Source organism: Martes martes, assembly GCF_963455335.1.
Source record: "Martes martes genome assembly, chromosome: 17".
In the NCBI taxonomy this organism is placed as follows: Eukaryota; Metazoa; Chordata; class Mammalia; order Carnivora; family Mustelidae; genus Martes; species Martes martes.
Genome location: NC_137905.1, coordinates 53,766,270 through 53,788,594, shown reverse-complemented (window position 1 = coordinate 53,788,594; position 22,325 = coordinate 53,766,270). Strand labels below are relative to the sequence as shown.

Genomic DNA, 22,325 nt, shown 5'->3' with positions numbered 1-22,325 from the left:
GGAGCCAGCACCAAATCCACTCAATTTCACTCAAAAATCATTTTATGAAACTACTGTTTTCAGGATGCTAGGCATCAGAATGAGACCAGCTGCTCTATTCCCTTCTATTATGCCCACGTGTGTCCCATCCTGAAGCGGCTGATGAAACACCAACACGCATCAGTGTCCTCCTTTGAATGGCATGTGGCTTCTCCTTACATTCATCACTGACTTTTCCAGAATGAGGAATGAATTCACAATAGGATGGGGCGCCTGGGTGGCTCAGTCCTTAAGCGTCTGCCTTCAGCTCAGGTCATGATCTCAGGCTCCTGGGATCGAGCCCCGCATCGGTCTCCCTGCTTGGCGGGGAGCCTGCTTCTCCCTCTCTCACTCCCCCTGCTTGTTTCCCTCTCTCGCTGTGTCTCTCTCTGTCAAATAAATAAATAAAATCTTAAAAAAAAAAAACCAGAAAAAAAAAACCCAGGATACTGTCCAGAAACATATTTATTTCTTTCTGGTACAATTAAAGGATTTTATGTTCCTTATCCAGGAAAAGCTGAGCCTGGGTATAGCAGAGTCTTGACTCATGAGCAGAAAGGGGCTGACAGTTGGAACACACACAGAAATCACCTCAGCGGTATTCACCAGCCACCAGCGGGGATTATAAATAAAAGCAATACAAGCATGAAAGATGGAGGAAAGGAATTAAAAAGACACAAAGGTGGTCACCAGGACAAGGATACTCTGGGTGGCTCTGGACTCAGCAGAGGATCTGGGGGAGACATTATTAGGCCTGTGAATGTGTTGGACCCGCTGCCTGTGCCTGTGTAGGATGAAAACCATGGAGCCACAGGCCCAGATCATGAGCCCAGAAAATGGAACTTCAGAGAGTATTATCAACAGTGCATACCCTGGGGCTGTGATTGTCTCATGGTCTATAGTAAAACAGTACCGTAAATCGCCTTTGTTTGTGATGTTTCTCATGCTCCATTTACCAGACACATACAACACATACACATGAAAAATTAAATTTACAAATATGTACATGATCCAACAGAGGGAGATGGAGAGGCCAACAGACTTTGGGGCTTTGACTTTAAGATCCTCCCAACAGGAGTTCATGGCGCTGATCACAATGGTCTGGAACACACTCAAGAGGCAGATGCTACTAATGGACACGCCCCTGCTCACTCTCTGAACATACAAAAGAAGTTTGCACCCAAATTTGCTGGAAAAATGCTTCAACCCAAAAGTCATCATTGTCTGGGGGACTCCTTTAGAGAGAATGACCAAGGAGTTGGATATAATCAGGTGCTTGAGAATGAAATGGGTACACCTCACCCCGCATTTGGTGTGGAAAAGGAACAGGTAATGGTAAAGAAGGAAGAAATTACCCACAATTCCAACTATCATCAGTGACAAGAAGATGATTCCCATTATCAAATCCCTGGAAGATATTCTGTCATTTGACATGTTTTCCTAAAAATTGTGGCAACAAGCATTCCTCTGAGCAACAAGGCCAAATGAAGTTCTGACACCCAGATTCACTTTCACTGTGCGCTCCTGCTCGACTGCCAAACCGTCAGAGATGGGAAGAGACGGAGAGAGATCTAGTACATTTCATGTAAAAATCAGCAGTAGGGATGGGGGCGTGTTAACCCGGGAGAGGCAATGACAAGGGAGACCAAATGGAAAGAAAGAATAATACAAGATTTTCAGAAGAAGCTGAAATTCGCTAGCCCTATTGGAAAAAAGAGAAAACTTGATCACTACTCGTGCCATAAACCAAGTCAACTGTGAATAGATTGCTGATCTAAATTTCAAAGGCATAATAGGTTTTTTGAGAAAAATTTAAAAAAAACCTTGACTTGGTCTTCGAACAAAATATTTCTTAAACAGCACTGAACATATTACTCCCATGGGAAAATGATTTTATAGTAAATTTAGAGGCGTTTTTCATCAAAACATCCCCACTACACACACAATCTATAATTAACACAGAGAATTCTTAAAGACTATGCAGCAGAATAAGCAACAGACAAACCGTTCCAACAAACACTTAGTGGAGAGTATTATGCTAAATGAATTATGTGGCATGTGATGAATAGTGTGGAGGCTCAGAGGGGAAGGGAGGGAAAACTGAATGGGAAGAAATCAGAGGTAGACAAACCATGAGACACTCTGGACTCCAGGAAACAAACTGAGGGTTGTGGAAAGGGAGGTGGGTGGGGGAATCGGGTAATGGGGTGATGGGCCTTAAGGAGGGCACATGATGTGATGAGCACTGGGTCTTATACGCAACTAATGAATCACTGAACATTATACCAAAACTGAAGATGTACTATATGTTGGCTAAGTGAATTTAAATTAAAACTTCAAAAAAGAGGTTCTTCAACAGATACCACGTGAAAATGTCCAATGTCTGTAGTCAGAAAAATTTCAAATATAACACTACTGCCTGGTGCCATCAAACACTACCCAGAAATCTAAACTCAGAATGAGAGAAATTTCAGCAAAGATATGGATCAACCAAGAATCTCATACACTGCTGATGGGTGTTAAAATGAGTACAAACATTTGGAAACTGTAGTACTATCTACTTTCACTGTCCCACAAATACACTCACCAAAAATTTGTACAGGTATCCCCAAAAGACTGGTTATAGAACTTACATACCAGCATTACTCACTACTCACAACAGCCCAAACTCAGGAAACCCATTTCTCATTAACAGGAGAAGCAATCAATGAATGGTTTCATATTCACGCGGTAGAGTCTTCTATGGCAAAGCCAAAATGCCAACGATAATATGAAACAACACAGATAAATTTTGAAAAGTCATACGGCATGAGAAAGAAGTCATTATAACACATTTCATGCAGGATGAGTCCATTTATGTTAAGTACGGAACAAGCAAAAGTGATTAATCTTTCAAATGTTGGACACTTGTGAACTTATTCCCAAACATCCCAATCCTACAGATACAGCCAAGAAAATGATGCCTATGGGAATAGTGACTTAGTGGGGGGGCACAACAGGATATGTGGGGGTTTGAAAACATTCTGTTTCTCATCTAGATGTGGTCACTTGTGAACTCCCAGTGAGTTGCACAGTTGAAACGTACATACCTTTAATTTTTAAAATACAAATCATCAAAGTAAAATTGCAAGGAGATGAGAAGATTCTTCCTGTGAATGTGTTTGGCCTGCTCACAGAGTCTGTACAGAAAGAAACTTATAGACCTGAAGGCTTAGATTTGAGCCCAACAATGAACGTCACAGAACTGTAACATTGCTACTTAGGGTGAGTCTCAGATTTTGTGCACAGCAGCATCCTAAATCTTTGTTCTTTCTGATGAGTTTGTTGCTCTGTCATAGGAGAAAGGATATTTACCAACACATACAGAGTCCAGTAGAGGAAAATGGAAATCCCAATACCCTGGGGAGGCTTCACGTTTTCACCCACCTGGAGGTCCAGGGCTGCTCCTGATGATTGGAGATGCAGAAGAGGCAGCTGGTACCAATGGACACACCCTGCCCACTCTTGAGGACAGCAAACTGATGTGCGCTCAGAACTCATGGGAGAATGTTTCAATTGAATGCTGCAAATATCCTGAGACACCTGTAAAAGAAAATGACCAATAAGCAACTGTACTCAGATAAGGATCACATCTGGGGACCTCATCTTGGATTCTCTGTAGAAAAGGAAGAGATGATGAGAAATAAGTGAGAAAATCCCAGAATTCCAATCACGGTCTCTGATGAGGAAACCATTGGCTAAACCCATGGCTAAACCCTGACAGGGAGGAGTGGGAGTCCATTCTGACAGATCCCAGTGACTGTAAACTTCCTCAAAATCAGAAGATCCTGCCCTGGGGGCGCCTGGGTGGCTCAGTGGTTTAAAGCCTCTGCCTTCAGCTCAGATCATGATCTCAGGGTCCTGGGATGGAGTCCCGCATCGGGCTCTCTGCTCAGCGGGGAGTCTGCTTCTCCCCCTCTCTCTGCCTGCCTCTCTGCCTACTTGTGATCTCTATCTGTCAAATAAATACATAAAATCTTTAAAAAAAAAAAAAAGAAGAAGATCCTGCCCTGGAACAGGTCCTGGGGGCTACATACATCATATCAACTGAAATCCATGAACTCTGGGAAACATGTTTACTTCAGCATGGCTTTGCTAAGATGCTTCCCACTGTGGAAAAAAGAACCTTCCAACATCCCATAAAATGCATGAATCAGAGCTATCATGCCATAAATTTGGAATCTCTTCTATTTTCCTATCTGCATGATGGAGGCACTGACATTATTTTCATTGTAGAGATAAGGACAACTTAGGTACAGAGGGTAAAGCAATCTAAGTTCACATGGTGGTTAATTAAGGGCCGAGTGGTGACTGGAGCCTAGCCGGCTGGTGCCAAGACAGTGTCCGAACCTCTGTGCTCTATGAACAAGGCATGTCGCCTGTGCTTTCAAATAATCCAGACCTGTATTTCATGTCATACTCTTCCATTTTCCTATCAGTTGTATTTTATTTTATAATCTCAGCTGTAACAAGAATCCATCTTTCACTAAGGATATTTTCTCTGTGAATAAGATACATAAATAAAGTTTTCTATTTTTTTTTAAAGATTTTATTTGAGAGAGAAATAGAGGGACAGAGAGAGGGGCAGCACCCATGAGCAGGGGGAGAGACAAAAGGAGAGAGACAAACAGGCCCCCACTGAGCACGGAGCCCGACGCAGGGTTAGGTCCCAGAACACTGAGATCATGACCTGAGCCAAAGGCAGACACTTAACTGATTGAACCACCCAGGAGCCCCATAAATAAAGTTTTAGTATCATAATGAAGTGTAGATCCACCAATTATAGGCTAATCCTACGTCAAACATCCCTGTGCCGACATATTGGGTAAACACAGTATCTGCTAAACAATACTTTTTTGACAGTATAGTCATTTCCTGTCGCACAAGGAACAAAATTCATGGCTTCCATCACACAAATAAAGCATCATATTACTTTGTTCTCTAAGCAATGTTCTAGGAAATACTACTATTTGACGAAAGAGAAGTAGAAAAGTTATTGATAATTCTGTTTCAAATGTTGAGGTATTTATCAAAACATACACTGAGTCAAACTATTAGCACTAGGGCAAGAAGTGTAACAGATATTAAAATACAGGACTCATATAAAATGGAATCTAAGAATATGGAATTGTGTGCATCATGTAAGTTAAAATCATAATCAGTTCTGAGACTGATGTTAGAATATCACTAAGCCAGAAAGAACGAACCAAGATTCATGTTGTCTAACGCCTCCAGTCTGATCCTGTAGCGATCTTTTCCTTAAATGCTGTCTCTACCTTCAGGAGAAAAAGCAGTCTCTTCCTAGACATGACACCTCGGATGGTTTCAGTAGCGGCACAATTACTATCTCCAGTGTGTCACATATTCAGTGTTAGATTAAAAATAACTTTAAAATACTCTGGAAACAAATTCATCTACATGATCTCTATAGATCAGAAAACTGTGACATCTCTAATCTACTCGGTATTAGAAGCGTGGAGGCATTATAAGTACACCATTAAGAAGAATGAAAATTTAATATGATTCCTGTAATGTGAACAAACAGAAGACGGGTTTCGTAACTGCAGGCCTTACACTCGAAACGACTCTTTGCTGTCACCGAGATTTTCATGAGTTAAGTGTCCTCAGAGAGGATTTCAGTAAGTCACATCAGGAGCCATCAGGTGTGGATCCAGGGTCCAGGATCCTCATCTCTCTTTACAAGCTTGGCTCGTACCCAAGGAATTATTCCACCTCCCTGTTCAGCTTTGCCTGAAACCGTCCCGACCCACAGAATCCCTTTTCGAGATGTGACCACTTAGACGTGCTCCCTTACAGGCGCTCTCAGACTGAAAGAGCAAATACTCACTGGACTCCTTCATGGTGAAGGATGGGGCTCAGTGTGGCAATGAGGACGTGTGAGGGAGGGAGGCAGCCAGACCCTGAGATAAGACTTCCCCTCCACTCCCCTCAGAATTGCAATTATCATTTCACACAGGATGGCAGTGAGAGTGCAGGCTTCAGTAGCTGATAATATCTCCGAAAAACTTTCTCCCACTGCTAATTATCAAACCCAGTCACAAGTCTGTGAGTATCTCCAAAGAGACTGCTGTCTGGTTTAAGAGAGGCACCTACTTTTTCATGATCCCTGATGGCTGACAGGGTCTCACGTGGAAGGGGCAGTAAATACTCAAGGGACTGGCGGTGAGATGTACGTGTCTCACGGGTGTCCCTGATTCCCTGAGAAGTTCTGCCACTAAAGATCGAGTTCATGCTTAGTTCTGTCTGCTAAGATGCATCGTTACTAAGAATTTAGAAAAGACATGGAATCAGACAGGGTCCAACAAGTATTTCTAATGAAATAAAAAGGAGAACATGCCATTAATTTTTAAAAAGATTTTATTTATTTATTTACTTACCTGAGAGAGAGAGAGAGCGAGAAAGAAACCGGGGGAGGAGCAGAGGGAAGAGAAACAGACTATGTGCTGAGCTCAATCTCATGACCCTGAGCTCATGACCTGAGCTAAAAACAAGAGTTGGATGCTTAACTGACTGAGCCACACAGGTGCTCCAGAACATAACAATAATTTATGTTAGAAATCATGGTAATCAGGGCGCCTGGGTGGCTCAGTGGGTTGGGCCTCTGCCCTCGGCTCGGGTCACGGTCTCAGGGTCCTGGGATCGAGCTCCGCATTGGGCTCTCTGCTTGGCGGGGAACCTGCTTCCCCCTCTCTCTGCCTGCTTGTGATCTGTCAAATAAATAAAATATCTGGGGCAGGGGAAAGAAATCAGGGTAATCTTTTTTATATCTACATACAAATTAAACTGAAAATGATATGCCAATATCTTAGCAAAATACAGTTTACTAACACTGACCCTCGCAATGATAGGAAGTCTAAAATTGTAGCCTCACGAGAGTGACGTTCGTGTCCCTCAGAAATAAAATAGGATTCAATGATTCAACAAGCAGATTCTACCATTCTTCTATCAGAGAATCCAATCATCCTCTCTCAATTCAACAGTATTAAATGGTTACCAAAGCTCTTCACACTTACCCTGGCTACTTTTCAATGGACCACTTGCTGCCCATTCAATTAATGAAGACATATAAAATTTATGAGCCAAAAGTCATGCTATGGCTTCATCAACAGACAATGATCACAACAAGGTCCACTATCCATTTCCCTGAGAGGGTTTTTCATCCATATGAGAACTTGGAGGAACCACAATCCTCCTAGCACCACACCTATTTTTTTTTTAAACTTAAATTCAATTTAGATAACATGCACTGTATTATTAGTTTCAAGGATAGAATTTAGTGATTCATTAGTTGTATGTAACACCCAGCGCTCATTACATCAAGTGCCCTCCTTAATGCCCATTACCCAATTACCCCATTCCCCTACCCATCTCCCCTCCAGCAACCCTGTTTGTTTCCTACAGTTGAGTCCCTTAATGGTTTGCCTCACTCTGTTTTCATCTTATTTTATTTTCCTTCCCTTCCCCTATGTTCACCTGTTTTGTTTCTTAAATTCCACATGAGTGAAATCATATGGTATTTGTCTTTCTCTGACTGCTTTTGCTTAGCACAGTGCTATCTAGTTCCATCCATGTTGCTGCAAATGGCAAGATTAAGTGTTTTTTTGATGGCTGAGTCATAGTCCACTGGATAGATATACCACATCTTCTTTATACATTCATCTGTTGATGGACATCTGGGCTCTTTCCATAGTTTGACTGTTATGGACATTATTGCTATAAACACTGGGATGCATGTGCCCCTCTGAATCACTATAGTCATATCCTTTGGATAAATACGTAGTAGTGCTATTACTGGGTTGTAGGATAGCTCTATTTTTAACTTTTTTAAAGTTTTTATTTATTTATTTGACAGAGAGAGATCACAAGTAGGCAGAGAGGCAGGCAGAGAGAGAGGGGGTAAGCAGGCTCCCCACTGAGCAGCGAGCCCAATGCAGGCATCGATCCCTGGACCCTGAGATCATGACCTGAGCCAAAGGCAGAGGCTTAAACCATTGAGCCACCCAGGCACCCCTATTTTTAACTTTTTGAGGAACATCCATACTGTTTTTCGGAGTGGCTGTAGATGTTTGCATTCCCACCAACGGTGGAAGAGTGTTCCCCTTTCTCCAAATCTTCGCCAACACCTGTTGTTTCCTGAGTTGTTAATTTTAGCCATTCTGACCAGACCACACCTACTTTTTTTTTTTTTTAATGTTCAATGGGAACACACCTACTTCTGATATGAACTCAAGTTTGGGTTCCTAAAACCATGCACTGTTTTCAGAATTCTCCAGAAGGACTCATATAAGTCACCAAGAGCTGCTGTACTCACCACTATGGTTTATTAATCTGTATCTGAAAGGATAGGATACAGATTAATACTGGACAGGGAAGAAGTATATGGGGTAGAGTCCAGAAAATTATGAAAGAGGTCCAGTGTCCCTTCTGTGAAGTGATGGATGTATTATTCTCCAGACATCGATATTTGACAACACTCAAAAGCATACTGCCACCAGGGATGCTCACCCAAACCCAGGTGTTCACACTTTTTACTGGAGCTCAATCACATACTGACTGGATAGCTGTTTATTCTCCCGTTATAGGGAAGTCTGGCTGATTTATTTCGTGTTCAGCTACTTCAGAAGCGGATCTGACACTGCATGGCCCAAGGTCCCATCATACATCACTATCAGACTGTCTGGCGGCCATGCCCTGAGATAAACAAAGGCAATACTATGAGCATGATATTACAAGGGGTCTAGATTATCTTCCAGGGTGCGATGGATGGCAAAGGACAGACCTCTGTTAAGTTTTGCTAAATTTTCCCTATATTCTTCCTACTGATTCCAATATCCCAGTACAGGAATAGAACCATATGGTTGTCAACCCATTCTGCGAACACACAGGAACATGCATGTACATGCTCACACACTCAAAAACACACACAGTACGCACACTCAAGACAAATACACATGCACATACAGTCTTTCCCATCCTGGCATATACAGGCTCACACCCATAGTCATGTGCACACTGACCACATACATACCCACAATGCACACCCAAACACCACTGTCCTACTCAATTTCACAAAAAACCTCACAAAGTCACTAGGGGTATGCTCCTCAGAAAAATATCTGTATAAAGTAATTCTTCTCCTATGTCCAGGCCTGTGAATGCAAGAAAGAGGAGCCATGTCTGCAACTGCACTCCTTCCGAATGCAGATCCCAGAAGCACATTTTACATGTGTAGCATTTCAAAACTTCTCTAAGTTCTGCTCTGGAAATGCAGGGTATGGTGAAAAATTTGGTGGTGAAAGGCAGTTCATGAGTTGTAACATAGCAGGAGAACAGCAGTAGAGGGGAAGAGAGCAAAGCAATGAAACATGGTGACATGGGACAGTGTTAGTCCAGTAGGGCTGCCTTGACAAAATATCAAAGACTGGACGGCATAAACAACAGAAACTTATTCCTTCAGAGTTTTTAGGGGACAAATCCAAGGTCCAGGGGTCAGTAGGGTTGGTTTTTTCTGAGGCTTCTATCCTTGCTTGAATATGGCCAGCTTCTCCCTGTGTGTTGTTCGCACAGCCACTTTCTGGTCTTGCACATCTGCATTGCTGCTATTTCCTAACTTCCTCTCCTTGTAAGGACGCAGGTCATATTGTATTAGGGTGCACTGCAAGAGCCTCATTTTTAGCCTAATCATCTCTTTGAAGGCCCCATCTCCACATTCTAATGTATTAGTTATTAGGGCTTTGAAATATGAATTCTGGGATAAACAATTCAATTCCTAACAGGAGTATACGGAGTGTGGGAGGTGTGAGAGCATGCAGGATAAAAAGGCACCCAGGGCTTAAAGGGTGCACGATGTTTTGAGTGCATTGCAGGTTTTAAGGGAACAAGGGGACAATGTGCATGGAAGTTAAGGGTGTAAAGCAACAGACATTAGTTTGGGAGCCTAGGGGTACACTAGTCATAAGAACATGGGGGAAAATGGGGAAGGGAGATAATCAGCAACAGTAAGGGGAAGGGTGGGAAAGCCCAGGACAACTCATGTCCATGTGGGCTTAGAGAACAGAAGGCAGGAAACATACATTTCGTAGGATTTCAATGTTATTTGATGATGGACAACACTATGACACGTGACTGGAAGAAAGGCAGAACTCTTTTTTTTTTTTTTAAGATTTTTTTATTTATTTGACAGACAGAGATCACAAGTAGGCAGAGAGGTAGGCAGAGAGAGAGGAAGGGAAGCAGGCTCCCCGATGAGCAGAGAGCCCGATGCGGGGCTCGATCCCAGGACCCTGAGATCATGACCTGAGCCGAAGGCAGAGGCCCAACCCACTGAGCCACCCAGGCTCCCCGGAAAGGCAGAACTCTTAATAACAGCTCCAAAAGGAGAAAGATGCCAGGCAGGACCATGCTGGAGGGAGGGCGCTATATATGGGGACAGGGTAACAGAAGCTAGAGCCACAGGAACAGCTCATGTGTGGAAGCAGAGTGAGAGGAGCTAGTTTTCTAGAGTTCCCACTGAACTGGCTGACTTGAAGCATTTCACAGGTTCAAAACATAAAGCTGTCCCTGGTTGTCTGGTACCTGACCCTGGGTGGTCACGACTGCTGCAAAGTGGCTCAGCCTGTGTGAACCCAGTAATGGAAGTGGTTAAAGCATGGACTGGTCAGCTGCTTAACAAGGGGGAACTGACTGCTTGGTAGCTGGAACCTTCAAATAGCATTGATACAAAAGACAACAAATATGGTATGAGACTATGTTCTCGGAGTATGGATGGGCTGGACAGGGTTAGTGGTCCAGGACAAAGATAGAGGGTTAAAAGAGAGCTGAAACCTTGGTGGAGGGATAATGGTGTTAGGGAAACAAAATGAGTGTGGGTGATGAAGTCGGCTGGGAAGACTGTGGGAATGAAAAGACTAAGGGCATCACCTCAGAGGCAAAGGTTCTAAGTATCTTCTATTATTGCTGATTAAGTTTTCTTATTTGGTTATGGTACCATTTACTAGACCTGTTAATTTTCAAGGTGCTTTTCCCCTGCTTCATTAATAAGTAACTGCTGGAGTAATATATTTTTTATTTTTATATTTTATATATATCATTTATGTGTATATTATATATATATTATATTTATATATATCATTTATGTGTATATTATATATAAATATATATTTATGTATTTTTATCTATATATTTATTTTTAAAAAGATTTTATTAATTTATTTGAGAGAGAGAGAGAGAGAGAGAGAGTGTGTGTGTGTGTGTGTGTGTGTGTATGTGTGCAAGTAAGGGAGTGGCAGAGGGAAGAGAGAGAATCCCAAAAGACTCTGAACTGAGTGCACAGCCTGACTGGGAGCTTGATCTCATGACTCTGAGATCATGACCTGAGCTGACCCAAGAGTTGGACTTAATGGACTGAGGCACCCAGGTACCCCTGGAGTGATATTTTGACATTGTTGGAACAACTTATCTCTCTTCTAAGTATTTTGGCATCTAGTGATGATTTTTATCTGAGTCAATTATCAGATGATGGTTGCAAAATAGTTGTTCTAACATCCTACTACCTTTTTTCCAAGTTTTTATTTAAATTCTAGTTAGTTAACATACACTGCAATATTGGTTTCAGGAACAGAATTTAGTGATTCATCACTGACATACAACACTCAGTGTTCATCAAAACAAGTGCCCTCAGGGTGCATGGGTGGCTCAGTTGGTTAAGTATCTGCCTTCAGTTCAGGTCATGATACCGGGATCCCAGAGAGCTCAGCAGGGAGCTTGCTTCTCCTTCTCCCTCTGCCTGCCACTCTGCCTACTCGAGTTCTCTATCAAACAAAAAACAAACAAATGAACACAAGTGCCCTCTTTAATACTCATCACCCATCTGATGCATCCTCCATCCACCTCCCACCATCAACCCTGTCTGTTCTGTACATTTAAGAGTCTCTTGTGGCAGTTTCATGCTCTTTTTTTCTTTTCCCCCTTCCCATTTGCCCATCTGTTTTCTTTCTTAAATTCCACATATGAGTGAGATCATACGGTATTTGTCTTTCTCTGACTTATTTCATTTAGTATAATACACTCTAGCTCTCTCCATGTCACTACAAATGGCAAGATTTCATTCTTTTTTATGACTGAGTGATACTCCATTGTATATATGTGTAACACATCTTCTTTATCCAGTCATCAACTGATGGACATTTGTCCCTTTCTGTAATGTGGCTGTTGTTGATAATGCTACTGTAAACATAGGGGCGCATATATCCTTTCCAATAGTTATTTTTGTATCTTTTGGGTAAATACCTAGTACTGCAATTGCTGCAGCATAGGGCAGTTCTATTTTTAGCTTTTGGAGGAACTAACATACTGTTCTCCAGAGTGGCTGCACCAATTTGCATTCCCAACAGAGTAAGAGGGCTCCCCTTTCTATACCTCCTAACTAACACCTGTTGTTTCGCATGTTTTTAATTTTAGCCATTCTTAAGAGTTGTGAGGTGATAGCTCATCGTAATTTTCACTGGTATTTCCCTGATGATGAGTGATCTTGAGTATCTCCTCATGTCTCTTAGCCATCTGTATGCCTTCTTTGGAAAAATGTCTACTCATGTCTTCTGCCCATTTTTAAACAGGATTATTTGGGTTTTGGTTGGTATATGTCTATATCAACCAAATATATATCTTATATATATACATATTCATATATATATATATATATATTTGATACTAACTCTTAGCAGATATGTCATTTGCAAACTCCTCTCCCATTCTGAAGGTCACCTTTTAGTTTTGTCAATTATTTCCTTTGCTGTGCAGAAGCTTTTTATCTTGTTGAAGTCCCAGTAGTTTATTTTTGCTTTCATTTCCCTTGCCTCCAGCAAGGTAGCTAGTAAGAAGATGCTATGGGCAAGGTCAAAGAGGTCACTGCCTGTGTGCTCCTGTAGGATTTTGATGGTTTCCTGTCTCACATTTAGCCCTTTCATCCACTTTGATATTATTTTTTTGTATGCAGTAAGAAAATAGTACAGTTTCATTCTTTCCCATGTTGCTTTCCAGTTTTCTCAAAAACATCTTTTTCAGGGCGCCTGGGTGGCTCAGTGGGTTAAAGCTGCTGCCTTCGGCTCAGGTCATGATCCCGGGGTCCTGGGATCGAGCCCCGCATCGGGCTCTCTGCTCCGCAGGGAGCCTGCTTCCTCCTCTCTCTGCCTGCCTCTCTGCCTGCCTGTGATCTTTGTCTGTCAAACAAATAAATAAAATCTTCAAAAAAAAAAAAAAACACATCTTTTTCCCATTGAATGTTCTTTCCTGCTTTGGTGAAAGTTAGTTGACCATGCAGCTGTGGGTTAATCTCTGGGTTTTCTTTTCTGCCCCATTGATCCGTGTGTGTCTGTGCCAGTACCATACTGTCTTGATCACTATAGTTTTGTAATATCACTTGAAGTTCAGAAGAGTGATGCCTCCAGCTTTGGTTTGGTTTTTCAAGAACGCTTTGGCTATTCAGGGTCTTTTGTGGATCCATACAAATTTGAGGACTGATTGTTCTAGCTGTGTGAAAAACACTGATGGTATTTGAGGATTACATTAATGTGTAGATTGCTTTCAGTAATTTAGAAATCTTAACAATATTTGATCTTCTAATCCATAAGCATGGAATGCTTTTCCATTTCTTTGTGTTATCTTCAACTTCTTAAACATACAGCATCATACTGGTTACTGGAGTAGAATTTAGTAATCCATCATTACATATGACACCTAGTGCTGATCACAAGTGCCCTCTTTAATACCCATCACCCATCTAGCCCTTCCCCGACCCATGTCCCTCCATCCACCCTCAGTTTGTTCTCTATCATTAAGAATCTCTTATGGCTTGTTTCTCTCTCAACTTTCCTTCTTCTTTCCTTCCCACATATTCACCTGTTTTCCCTCTTAGATTCCGCATATGACTGAGACTATATGGTATTTGTCCTTCTCTGACTGGAGGTCTGGCATCCGTGCACAGGCTGTTAGCTCCGGTCTACTCCAGCCAGCGTCTGGACCTGAGCACTGGGACTTGTTACATGGATGATGAGTCGTGTGCTTTGTGTGCGGCCAACACCTGCGCCCCCGCGTGGACAGTGGGGCAGTCTGTGTGCAGCAACACTGGTGCTGTACCTGGACAGCAGGGAGACTCAGCCCCACCACCAAGCTGCAGCTGCGAAGGCTTCCCAACAATGCTGGTTCTGCTCAGGTGCAACCTCTCCCGCCGCACACCTGTGCCCAGGTCTCCCGGCCCATCTTGCCCTCGTCAGAACTAGGATCTGCAGTCCACACCTGATCCCCCCACATCTGGACCCTGTTAGGGTCCGTGATCAAAGGAACGAGACCGATGCAAAGCGAAAGTCAAGCAAAGCTTTATTTCGCGCCAAGCATCGAAAATCGAACCGACTGGTAAGGGCTGTCTCTTACGAAGAGATGACGACGATGACCTTGACAGGGCCGCTCTGGACGAGGCTGCTCCCTGATGAGGCCGCTTCCCCGATGAGGCCGCTCTCCAGACGAGGCCACTCCGGACGAGGCCGCTCCCTGGACGAGGCCGCTCCCGACGATGAAGAGGCAATGATGACTACGAGGACAACAGCCCCGATGACACAGACTCTGCTCCCCATGACGCTGCTCCCGGCGAGGCCGCTCTGGACGAGGCCGCTCCAGACGAGGCTGCTTCCCAGACGAGGCCGCTCCCCGGAGGGAGGCTGCTCTGGCAAGGCCACTCCCCCGAAGACGCCGCTCTGGATGAGGCCGCTCTGGTCGTGGCCGCTCTCTGACGATTCCTCCTGCTGACAGCTCTTACTGCTCCGACGAGACTGCCTGCTAGCCTCACACACCAGCTTTTTTATAGAGGCACTTTTAGCCGGGCTATACGTAGGTAGCCAATGAGATTGCAATACACAGAGAAAACTGCACAGTCATGCTAGATCTGCCACACATAAAAAAAACTGCTAGGTTACACACGGGCAGCCAATTGAATTTCAATTTACCCTAGTGGATATACGCGTGCCCCTCTGATAGGATGTCTTCACCCGGCCTGACCCGCCCTTGTATCTAGGCTTTGCAAGGAAGTTCCTTTGGGAGGGGCGGGGTCAATCCAAGTTCACTTCAACAATATGGGTCCCTCTGCTTAAGTAAGCCCTCACATTCCCCCCTTTTCTTTGGAGAATAGTCAAATCCTTGACTTTTTAACCAGTTCTATGTTATACTGAGCATGTAAGACTAACATTTACCGCTTTGTATAACTTTCACTTTTCCTAATTCTGTCTAATTTCCCACTTATACTTCACATAAACAGGTAACAATAGGAGCAACAATAAACTCATAGTTTTTTCAATCTTAGCTTTAGTCCATGGTCAGCGGGGTCTGTCGGCTGCAGCTTCCATCCCTGGGGGGTGTCTTTACTCTCGGCCTGTTTGACGTGAACCGCGTGAATCCAGGCCCTAATGCCTTCTACTTTTACTGCCGTGGGGGTGGTCAGGATAACAGTAAATGGTCCCTTCCAGCGAGGCTCCAAGTTTCCCACTTGATAGCGACGTATCCAAACCAAGTCCCCGGGTTGGTAAGGATGTGGTTCCACCTCCGTCTCCTTCCCAGTGTGGGCAGTCCAGATCCCTGCATGGGCTTTTTAAAGACAGACTGTAATGCCTGCAGTGACTGGAGTACAGACTGATCAGTCATTTCTGCTAGGGCAACCTCTTGTAGCCGAGGACAGAGCAGGGGTGGTCTCCCAAACATTATTTCAAATGGGGTCACCTTGTTTAAATAGGGTGTACATCGTGCCCTGAGGAGGGCGAAAGGAAGGAGATCCACCCATCCACCGCCAGTCTCCAGAATTAGTTTTGTCAAGGTTTCTTTAAGAGTCCGGTTCATTCTCTCTACCTGCCAGGAACTTTGGGGCTGATAGGCACAATGTAGTTTCCAATTTGTGCCCACGGCCTTGGCCAATGTCTGTGAGACTGAGCTCACAAATGCAGGGCCATTGTCTGACCCGATCGCGAGAGGCAGCCCAAACCTAGGAATGATTTCTTCTAGTAGCTTTTTTGCTACCACCTCTGCCGTCTCATGTTTGGCAGAAAAAGCCTCCACCCAGCCCGAAAAGGTATCTACAAAAACTAACATATACTTGTGCCCATATTTTCCGGGTTTCATTTCTGTGAAATCTATTTCCCAATAAATTCCTTGTTCCTTGCCTCTTTCTCTTTTCCCTCTTCCCATTTTAGTTCTTCCCATATTAACTGCCTGGCATTGAGCACATCTATCAACTACATCCTGAACCATACGCCCTAATTTAGAAACCTGGAATTGCTTGCCTATAAGGTCCCTGAGTTTGCATATCCCCAAATGAGTACCCTGATGTATCTGGTCTACTAACTTCTTACCTAATCTTCGAGGAAGAATTATTTTTCCTGCTTTAGTCTTACTTAGCCCAGTCTCCTTCATAGTCCAATTTAACCCACTTCTGTAAATACTTTAAATCTTCTTCTGAATAGTTTGGTTTTTCTGGCAGGGCTGGAGCCGGGAGTGTAACTAATTCTTGTACTGTTCTTCGGGCTGTTTGCTTTGTGGCTCGATCTGCCAATTGGTTTCCTTTTGAAATCAGATCAGTCCCCTTTTGGTGTCCCTGGTAATGCATAACAGCCACCTCTTTTGGGTCCCAAATTGCCTGGAGGAGAGCCAATATTTCTCCTCTGTTTTTAATTCCTTTTCCTTCTGCTGTTAATAGGCCCCTTTCTTTATAAATAGCCCCATGTATATGGAGAGTAGCAAAGGCATACCTGCTGTCCGTATAGAGGTTGGTGGTTTTACCTTTGGCTATCTGCAGCACCTTAGTGAGTGCAATCAGTTCCGCTTTTTGTGCCGAAATTCCATGTGGCAGGGCTGCTGTCCAGAGTTCCCACTCAGGAGAAACCACCGCAGCCCCCGCATACCTCTTTCCATTGACCATGTAGCTACTCCCATCTGTGAACAGAGTCATCTCGGCATCCGGGAGGGGAATGCCTCTGAGATCTGACCTTATTCCTGTGACTTGGGTTAGGACCTTCCCACAGTTGTGTGGGTGGTCAGCCAGCTCCTCAGGCAGCAGTGTGGCTGGATTTAGCACCGCTGGGGGCCGGAAGGTCACTCTTGGTTCGTTGAGGAGGAGGGCCTGATACCCCGTCACTCGGGTGTTCGTCATCCATTGGTCTGGTGGAGTCCGGAGAAGGCCCTCAATAGCATATGTGGTGGTTACGATGAGATTCTGACCCAAAGTCAATTTACTTGCATCCTTGACCAAGAGGGCCGTTGCAGCAATTATGCGGAGGCAAGGGGGAAACCCAGCTGCCACTGGATCTAGTTTCTTGCTAAGATAGGCCACTGGCCTTTGCCAGGGTCCTAGAGTCTGAGTTAAAACTCCTTTGGCCACCCCTGCTTTTTCATCCACATACAAGTGGAAGGGCTTGGTAACATCTGGGATGGCCAATGCTGGGGCACTCAGTAAGGCTTTTGTAATTCCCGAAATGCTCCTTCTGCTTCAGTTGTCCACTCTATCATAGTGAGCCCTCCTTTTGCCAGTTTGTAGAGAGGTCGGGCAATCTCTGCAAACCGCAGTATCCACAGCCTACAGTAGCCCACCGTCCCAAGAAACTCCCTCACTTGCCGGGACGTGATGGGGCAGGGGTATCGGGTGATCACCTGTTTCCTGGATTCAGACAGTGACTGCACTCCCTCGTGGAGATCAAAGCCTAGATAAGTGGCATGGCTCTGACAGAGCTGTGCTTTCTTCGCTGACACCTGATACCCTTTTTCCTGCAGAGTCTGTAAGAGAGCTCTCGTCCCCGCAAACATGATTCATAGTCCTCAGCTGCTATTAGCAAGTCATCAACGTACTGTAACAGAGTGACTCCCGGGTTGGAAGTTCTATACTCACGAAAATCCTCATGTAGGGCCTTGTCAAAGATAGTTGGCGAATTCTTGAACCCTTGGGGAAGTCTGGTCCAGGTGAGCTGGCCTTGGAATCCTTCCTGTGGGTCGGACCACTCAAAAGCAAAAAGGGGCTGGGATTCCCTTGCTAAAGATATACAGAAAAATGCATCCTTGAGATCTAAAACGGTATACACAGTTCTTTTGGGGCCCAAGAGGGAGAGTAGGGTATAGGGGTTAGGCACCGTCGGGTGGATATCTTCAACCCATTTATTAACTTCCCGCAAGTCCTGGACGGGTCGGCACTCCCTAGTCTCAGCCTTTTTGACAGGCAGCATGTGTTCCATGGGGATTTGCAAGGAACTAGAATCCCGTCTCCTCGAAGGTGGTTAATGTGTTTCTGATCCCTTCCTTTGCCTCCCGGGGAAGGGGATACTGCCGAACGTGAACAGCCGTAGCTGTCGCCTTTAATTGTACCACCACTGGAGGTTGTTCCTTGGCCAAGCCAGGGGGCTTCCCTTCTGCCCAGACCTGGGGAAACTCGTCCTGTAGGATTTGGAGAAGGCTCCCCTCCTTCGTCTCCTCTGGTTTTGAGACTGGCTCGTAAAGGAGATATTCATCTACTGCTGCCATAAGCACCTGAACAGTGGGTTGTCTCAAGGTTACAGTCGTGTCTCCTTCCGAGAACTGAATGCCAGCTCTTAACTTGTGGAGGAGATCTCTTCCCATCAAGTTATATGGGGCATTAGGGAGGACCAAAAATCGATGCTTAACTATTCCTGAGGCCAAATTCAAAGTCCTTTCTGTTGTCCATTTATGTCTCTCTGTGCCATTTGCTCCTTGTACCCAAACTTCCTCTCCAGACAGTTTTCCCATAGGTTTAAGTAATGATGAAAATTGGGCTCCCGTGTCTACCAAAAATCAACTGATTTCCCCTCCACTTCAATTTCTACCCGAGGTTCGGGGAGGGGCTCCGAACCATGGCCCCTTCAGTCTCTGGTGGCAAGCATTGCTGTCTTCCTTTTGGGGCACTCCCTGGCCCAATGTCCTTTTTCCCTACAATAAGCGCACTGATCCGAACCTAAGTCTTCCTGTCTGCCTTCTCTGTGCTTAGGCTTTTCCTTCCATTTACTATCCCCTACCCGTCTTCTCCCCGCCTGATGCAATGCCAAAACCTTAACCAGTTTTTTTGTCTGTTTTTCATCCTCCTGTGCATCCCTGTTGTTAAACACCTTTTCTGCTATTCCCACTAACTCAGTCAGGTTCTTCCCTTCGAATCCTTCAATTCTCTGAAGTTTTCTCCTTATATCTGGGGCTGACTGACTGACAAAGGCAAGATTCACTGCCCTCTGATTCTCGGGTGCCTCAGGGTTGATCGGGCTATACATTTTGTAGGCTTCAATTAGCCTTTCTAGGAAAGCTCCTAGCGACTCATTCTTACCTTGAGTCACTGTACTAATTTTAGATAAATTTATGGGTCTCCTCGCAGCTGCACGGAGGCCTTCCAATAGAGCCTGGCGGTAGAAACGTAAGCTCTCCTTACCTTCAGTTCATCTAGTCCCAGGTTACTAATTCTGGTTTAGTCCAAATGCAGCCCTTACGTCTGTGAATTTTTACCCATTTCAGTTCCCAGGATTTTAACATATCAAAGACCTGTATTTGTCCTGAACGGCTCCCATTTAACTTTCCTTTAGGGGGGAATTCATCTTACAAGAGAATTTCAACAATTACAAATGACAAAAAAAACTCAGAATAGATATGGTTAAATATCAAGTGATGACCCTTATCAAAACATTGAAATTTTAGGAGATGTATAGAACCTCTGGAGTAGTTACAGCATTTATCCAAATGTAACCCAAGGTTTATCATTGATTTGGCAGTACTCCCTGCGTAACTTAGCATATCGAGGAAGCCTTATGAGCCAAAGAGAACTCATTTACAACTCTGGGCAGGCAAAGAGAAAACCATTTACATTTCAATTGACCGAAGAAAACTTTGCCCTTTTAAACAGAGAGAAAACCAGCTTTTCTATACCAGTGTCTTTCCTTTTTATTTTTAAGGGTACAGTCTTAAGATATGAGTTTTCTGGGTTTCCCTCCCATCGTGAATGATGTCGTAGACAAAGGGAGAGGGATCTTTCAGATGCTGTCCTGCTCGCGTCCCTCGCGGGAACTTAGGAGCGTCTTAGCTAAGGTCTGTCCGTATAAACCCCGGACCAGGCTACTCCGTGGAGTAGATGACCGTTATGCCATATGACGCCCCGCGAGACTCAGGGTGCAGCCCACTCAGACTCCGTAGCCGAAGCGGTGGAGCCATACAGACACATCCACACAGTCGGGCACTCTTCAGATTCAAACAGGTTGGACACCATCCCCTTTGGGTATCCCTGGCTAATGGGAGGCAATCAGTCTCCCCTTCCATTCTTCACGAATGGATCTAGCTCCGACAGTGGCCTCAGGGCTGTTTTTCTCTCTTATTTAAACAGGATGAGGCATCAGGTCTTTTCTCTTTTACATATCTCCTACTTTTTACAAACAGAGTTGCTTTTCTCATTCCCATCAGTCTTAATTACACTTAACAGAATTTTGCATTCTTAGAAATACCTTAACCTCTACTGAAGATTAAATATAAACCAATTGTGAGCTGTTACAACAGCAGTTAAGCACAAAACATGTTTACCAACAGATTTCAATAGCACCAACCCAGTTGCAGCAACCAGCGCCCTAGCACTTCATCCCACTTGTCATCCAAGCAAAGCTTCAAAGCTTCAGGTTACCAAAGACTCCGAAAGCTACTTTAACAATTACCCTTTAAAAACCCTGAGACAGACAATTAACCATCAGCCCAGCCATCCCTCCGCCCACAGACCTCATGTTCCACCTGGGCCCATTCCACTTCAGACGCCATGCTTTCCCAGCCAGCAAGTGGGAGGGGCTAGGCAGTCTACGTCGGGCCAGAGAAAGCAACGAACATCCCCGAAACAAAATTTGTTTTGGCAGCTGCTTGGGAACATTCCTTAAAGTATCTGTCTCGAGTTAGACTAACCCCAGCTGGTTCCAGTTATAGCCCTAAACACACGAAATGAGTGAGGGAGAAGCCCCACATCTATTAGGAGGAACGGAGAGATGAGTCAGAGTCCCCCTACTCTCTGCTTGCCCCATTCCTTCAATCATAACAAACAACACAACAGACAACAAAAGACAACCGCAAACCCAGTTGTCCTGCCACCGGTGGGGATTTTCTTGGTCCCCGGTGACCACCTAGGGGGACCCTAGCTCCCCCCGCCGTCCAGGGGGACTCAAACCCCCTGGCCACCACCCAGGGGGACTCGAACCCCCCGGCGACCGCCTGACCGCCCAGGAGGACTCGAACCCCCTGGCGACCGCCTAGGGGTACTCAAACCCCCTGTCGATCTACCAGCAGAGGGATGGGGCGTCCCCGCATCCACTCCAGCCCTGGGGAGCATGGCTGCGTCCAGCTTCTCCCCGGTGGGCCATACCCTGGAGCTCCAACCAGACAGACAGACGAGATCCCAATACCTAAGATCCCAATACCTCCGGAGGCTTTTCCCAAAAATTCCGATGCTGGCTCAGTTCTCGTCCTTTGATCCCGGACAATGTTTGATCCCCCAATGTTAGGGTCCGTGACCAAAGGAACGAGACTGATGCAAAGCGAAAGTCAAGCAAAGCTTTATTTCGCGCCAAGCATCGAAAATCGAACCGACTGGTAAGGGCTGTCTCTTACGAAGAGATGAACGATGATGACCTTGACAGGGCCGCTCTGGACGAGGCTGCTCCCTGATGAGGCCACTCCCCAGACGAGGCCACTCCGGACGAGGCCACTCCCCAGAGGGGAGGCTGCTCTGGCAAGGCCACTCCCCCGAAGACGCCGCTCTGGATGAGGCTGCTCTGGTCGTGGCCGCTCTCCGACGATTCTTCCTGCCTGCTGACAGCTCTTACTGCTCCGACGAGACTGCCTCCTAGCCTCACAAACCAGCTTTTTTATAGAGGCACTTTTAGCCGGGCTATACGCAGGTAGCCAATGAGATTGCAATACACAGAGAAAACTGCACAGTCATGCTAGATCTGCCACACATAAAAAAAACTGCTAGGTTACACACGGGCAGCCAATTGAATTTCAATTTACCCTAGTGGATATACGCGTGCCCCTCTGACTGGATGTCTTCACCTGGCCTGACCCGCCCTTGTATCTAGGCTTTGCAAGGAAGTTCCTTTGGGAGGGGCGGGGTCAGTCCAAGTTCACTTCAACAATATGGGTCCCTCTGCTTAAGTAAGCCCTTACAGACCCCTCCACCACCCATGAGACCCAGCTCCTCC

At 45.0% G+C, this 22,325-nt stretch overlaps 1 protein-coding gene across 1 annotated transcript in view; it reads right to left on the bottom strand.

Annotated features, from left to right (window-relative positions):
* Positions 1 to 483: 483 nt before the first annotated feature.
* LOC308358419 (vomeronasal type-1 receptor 4-like) overlaps positions 484 to 22,325 on the bottom strand; it is a gene marked incomplete at both ends in the record, with an annotated part of 29,265 nt that continues 7,423 nt past the window's right edge. Inside the window, 2 exon segments of the mRNA XM_080828601.1 lie at positions 484 to 684; positions 688 to 1,458. Of these exon segments, the coding sequence (XP_080684727.1) occupies positions 484 to 684; positions 688 to 1,458 (972 nt within the window).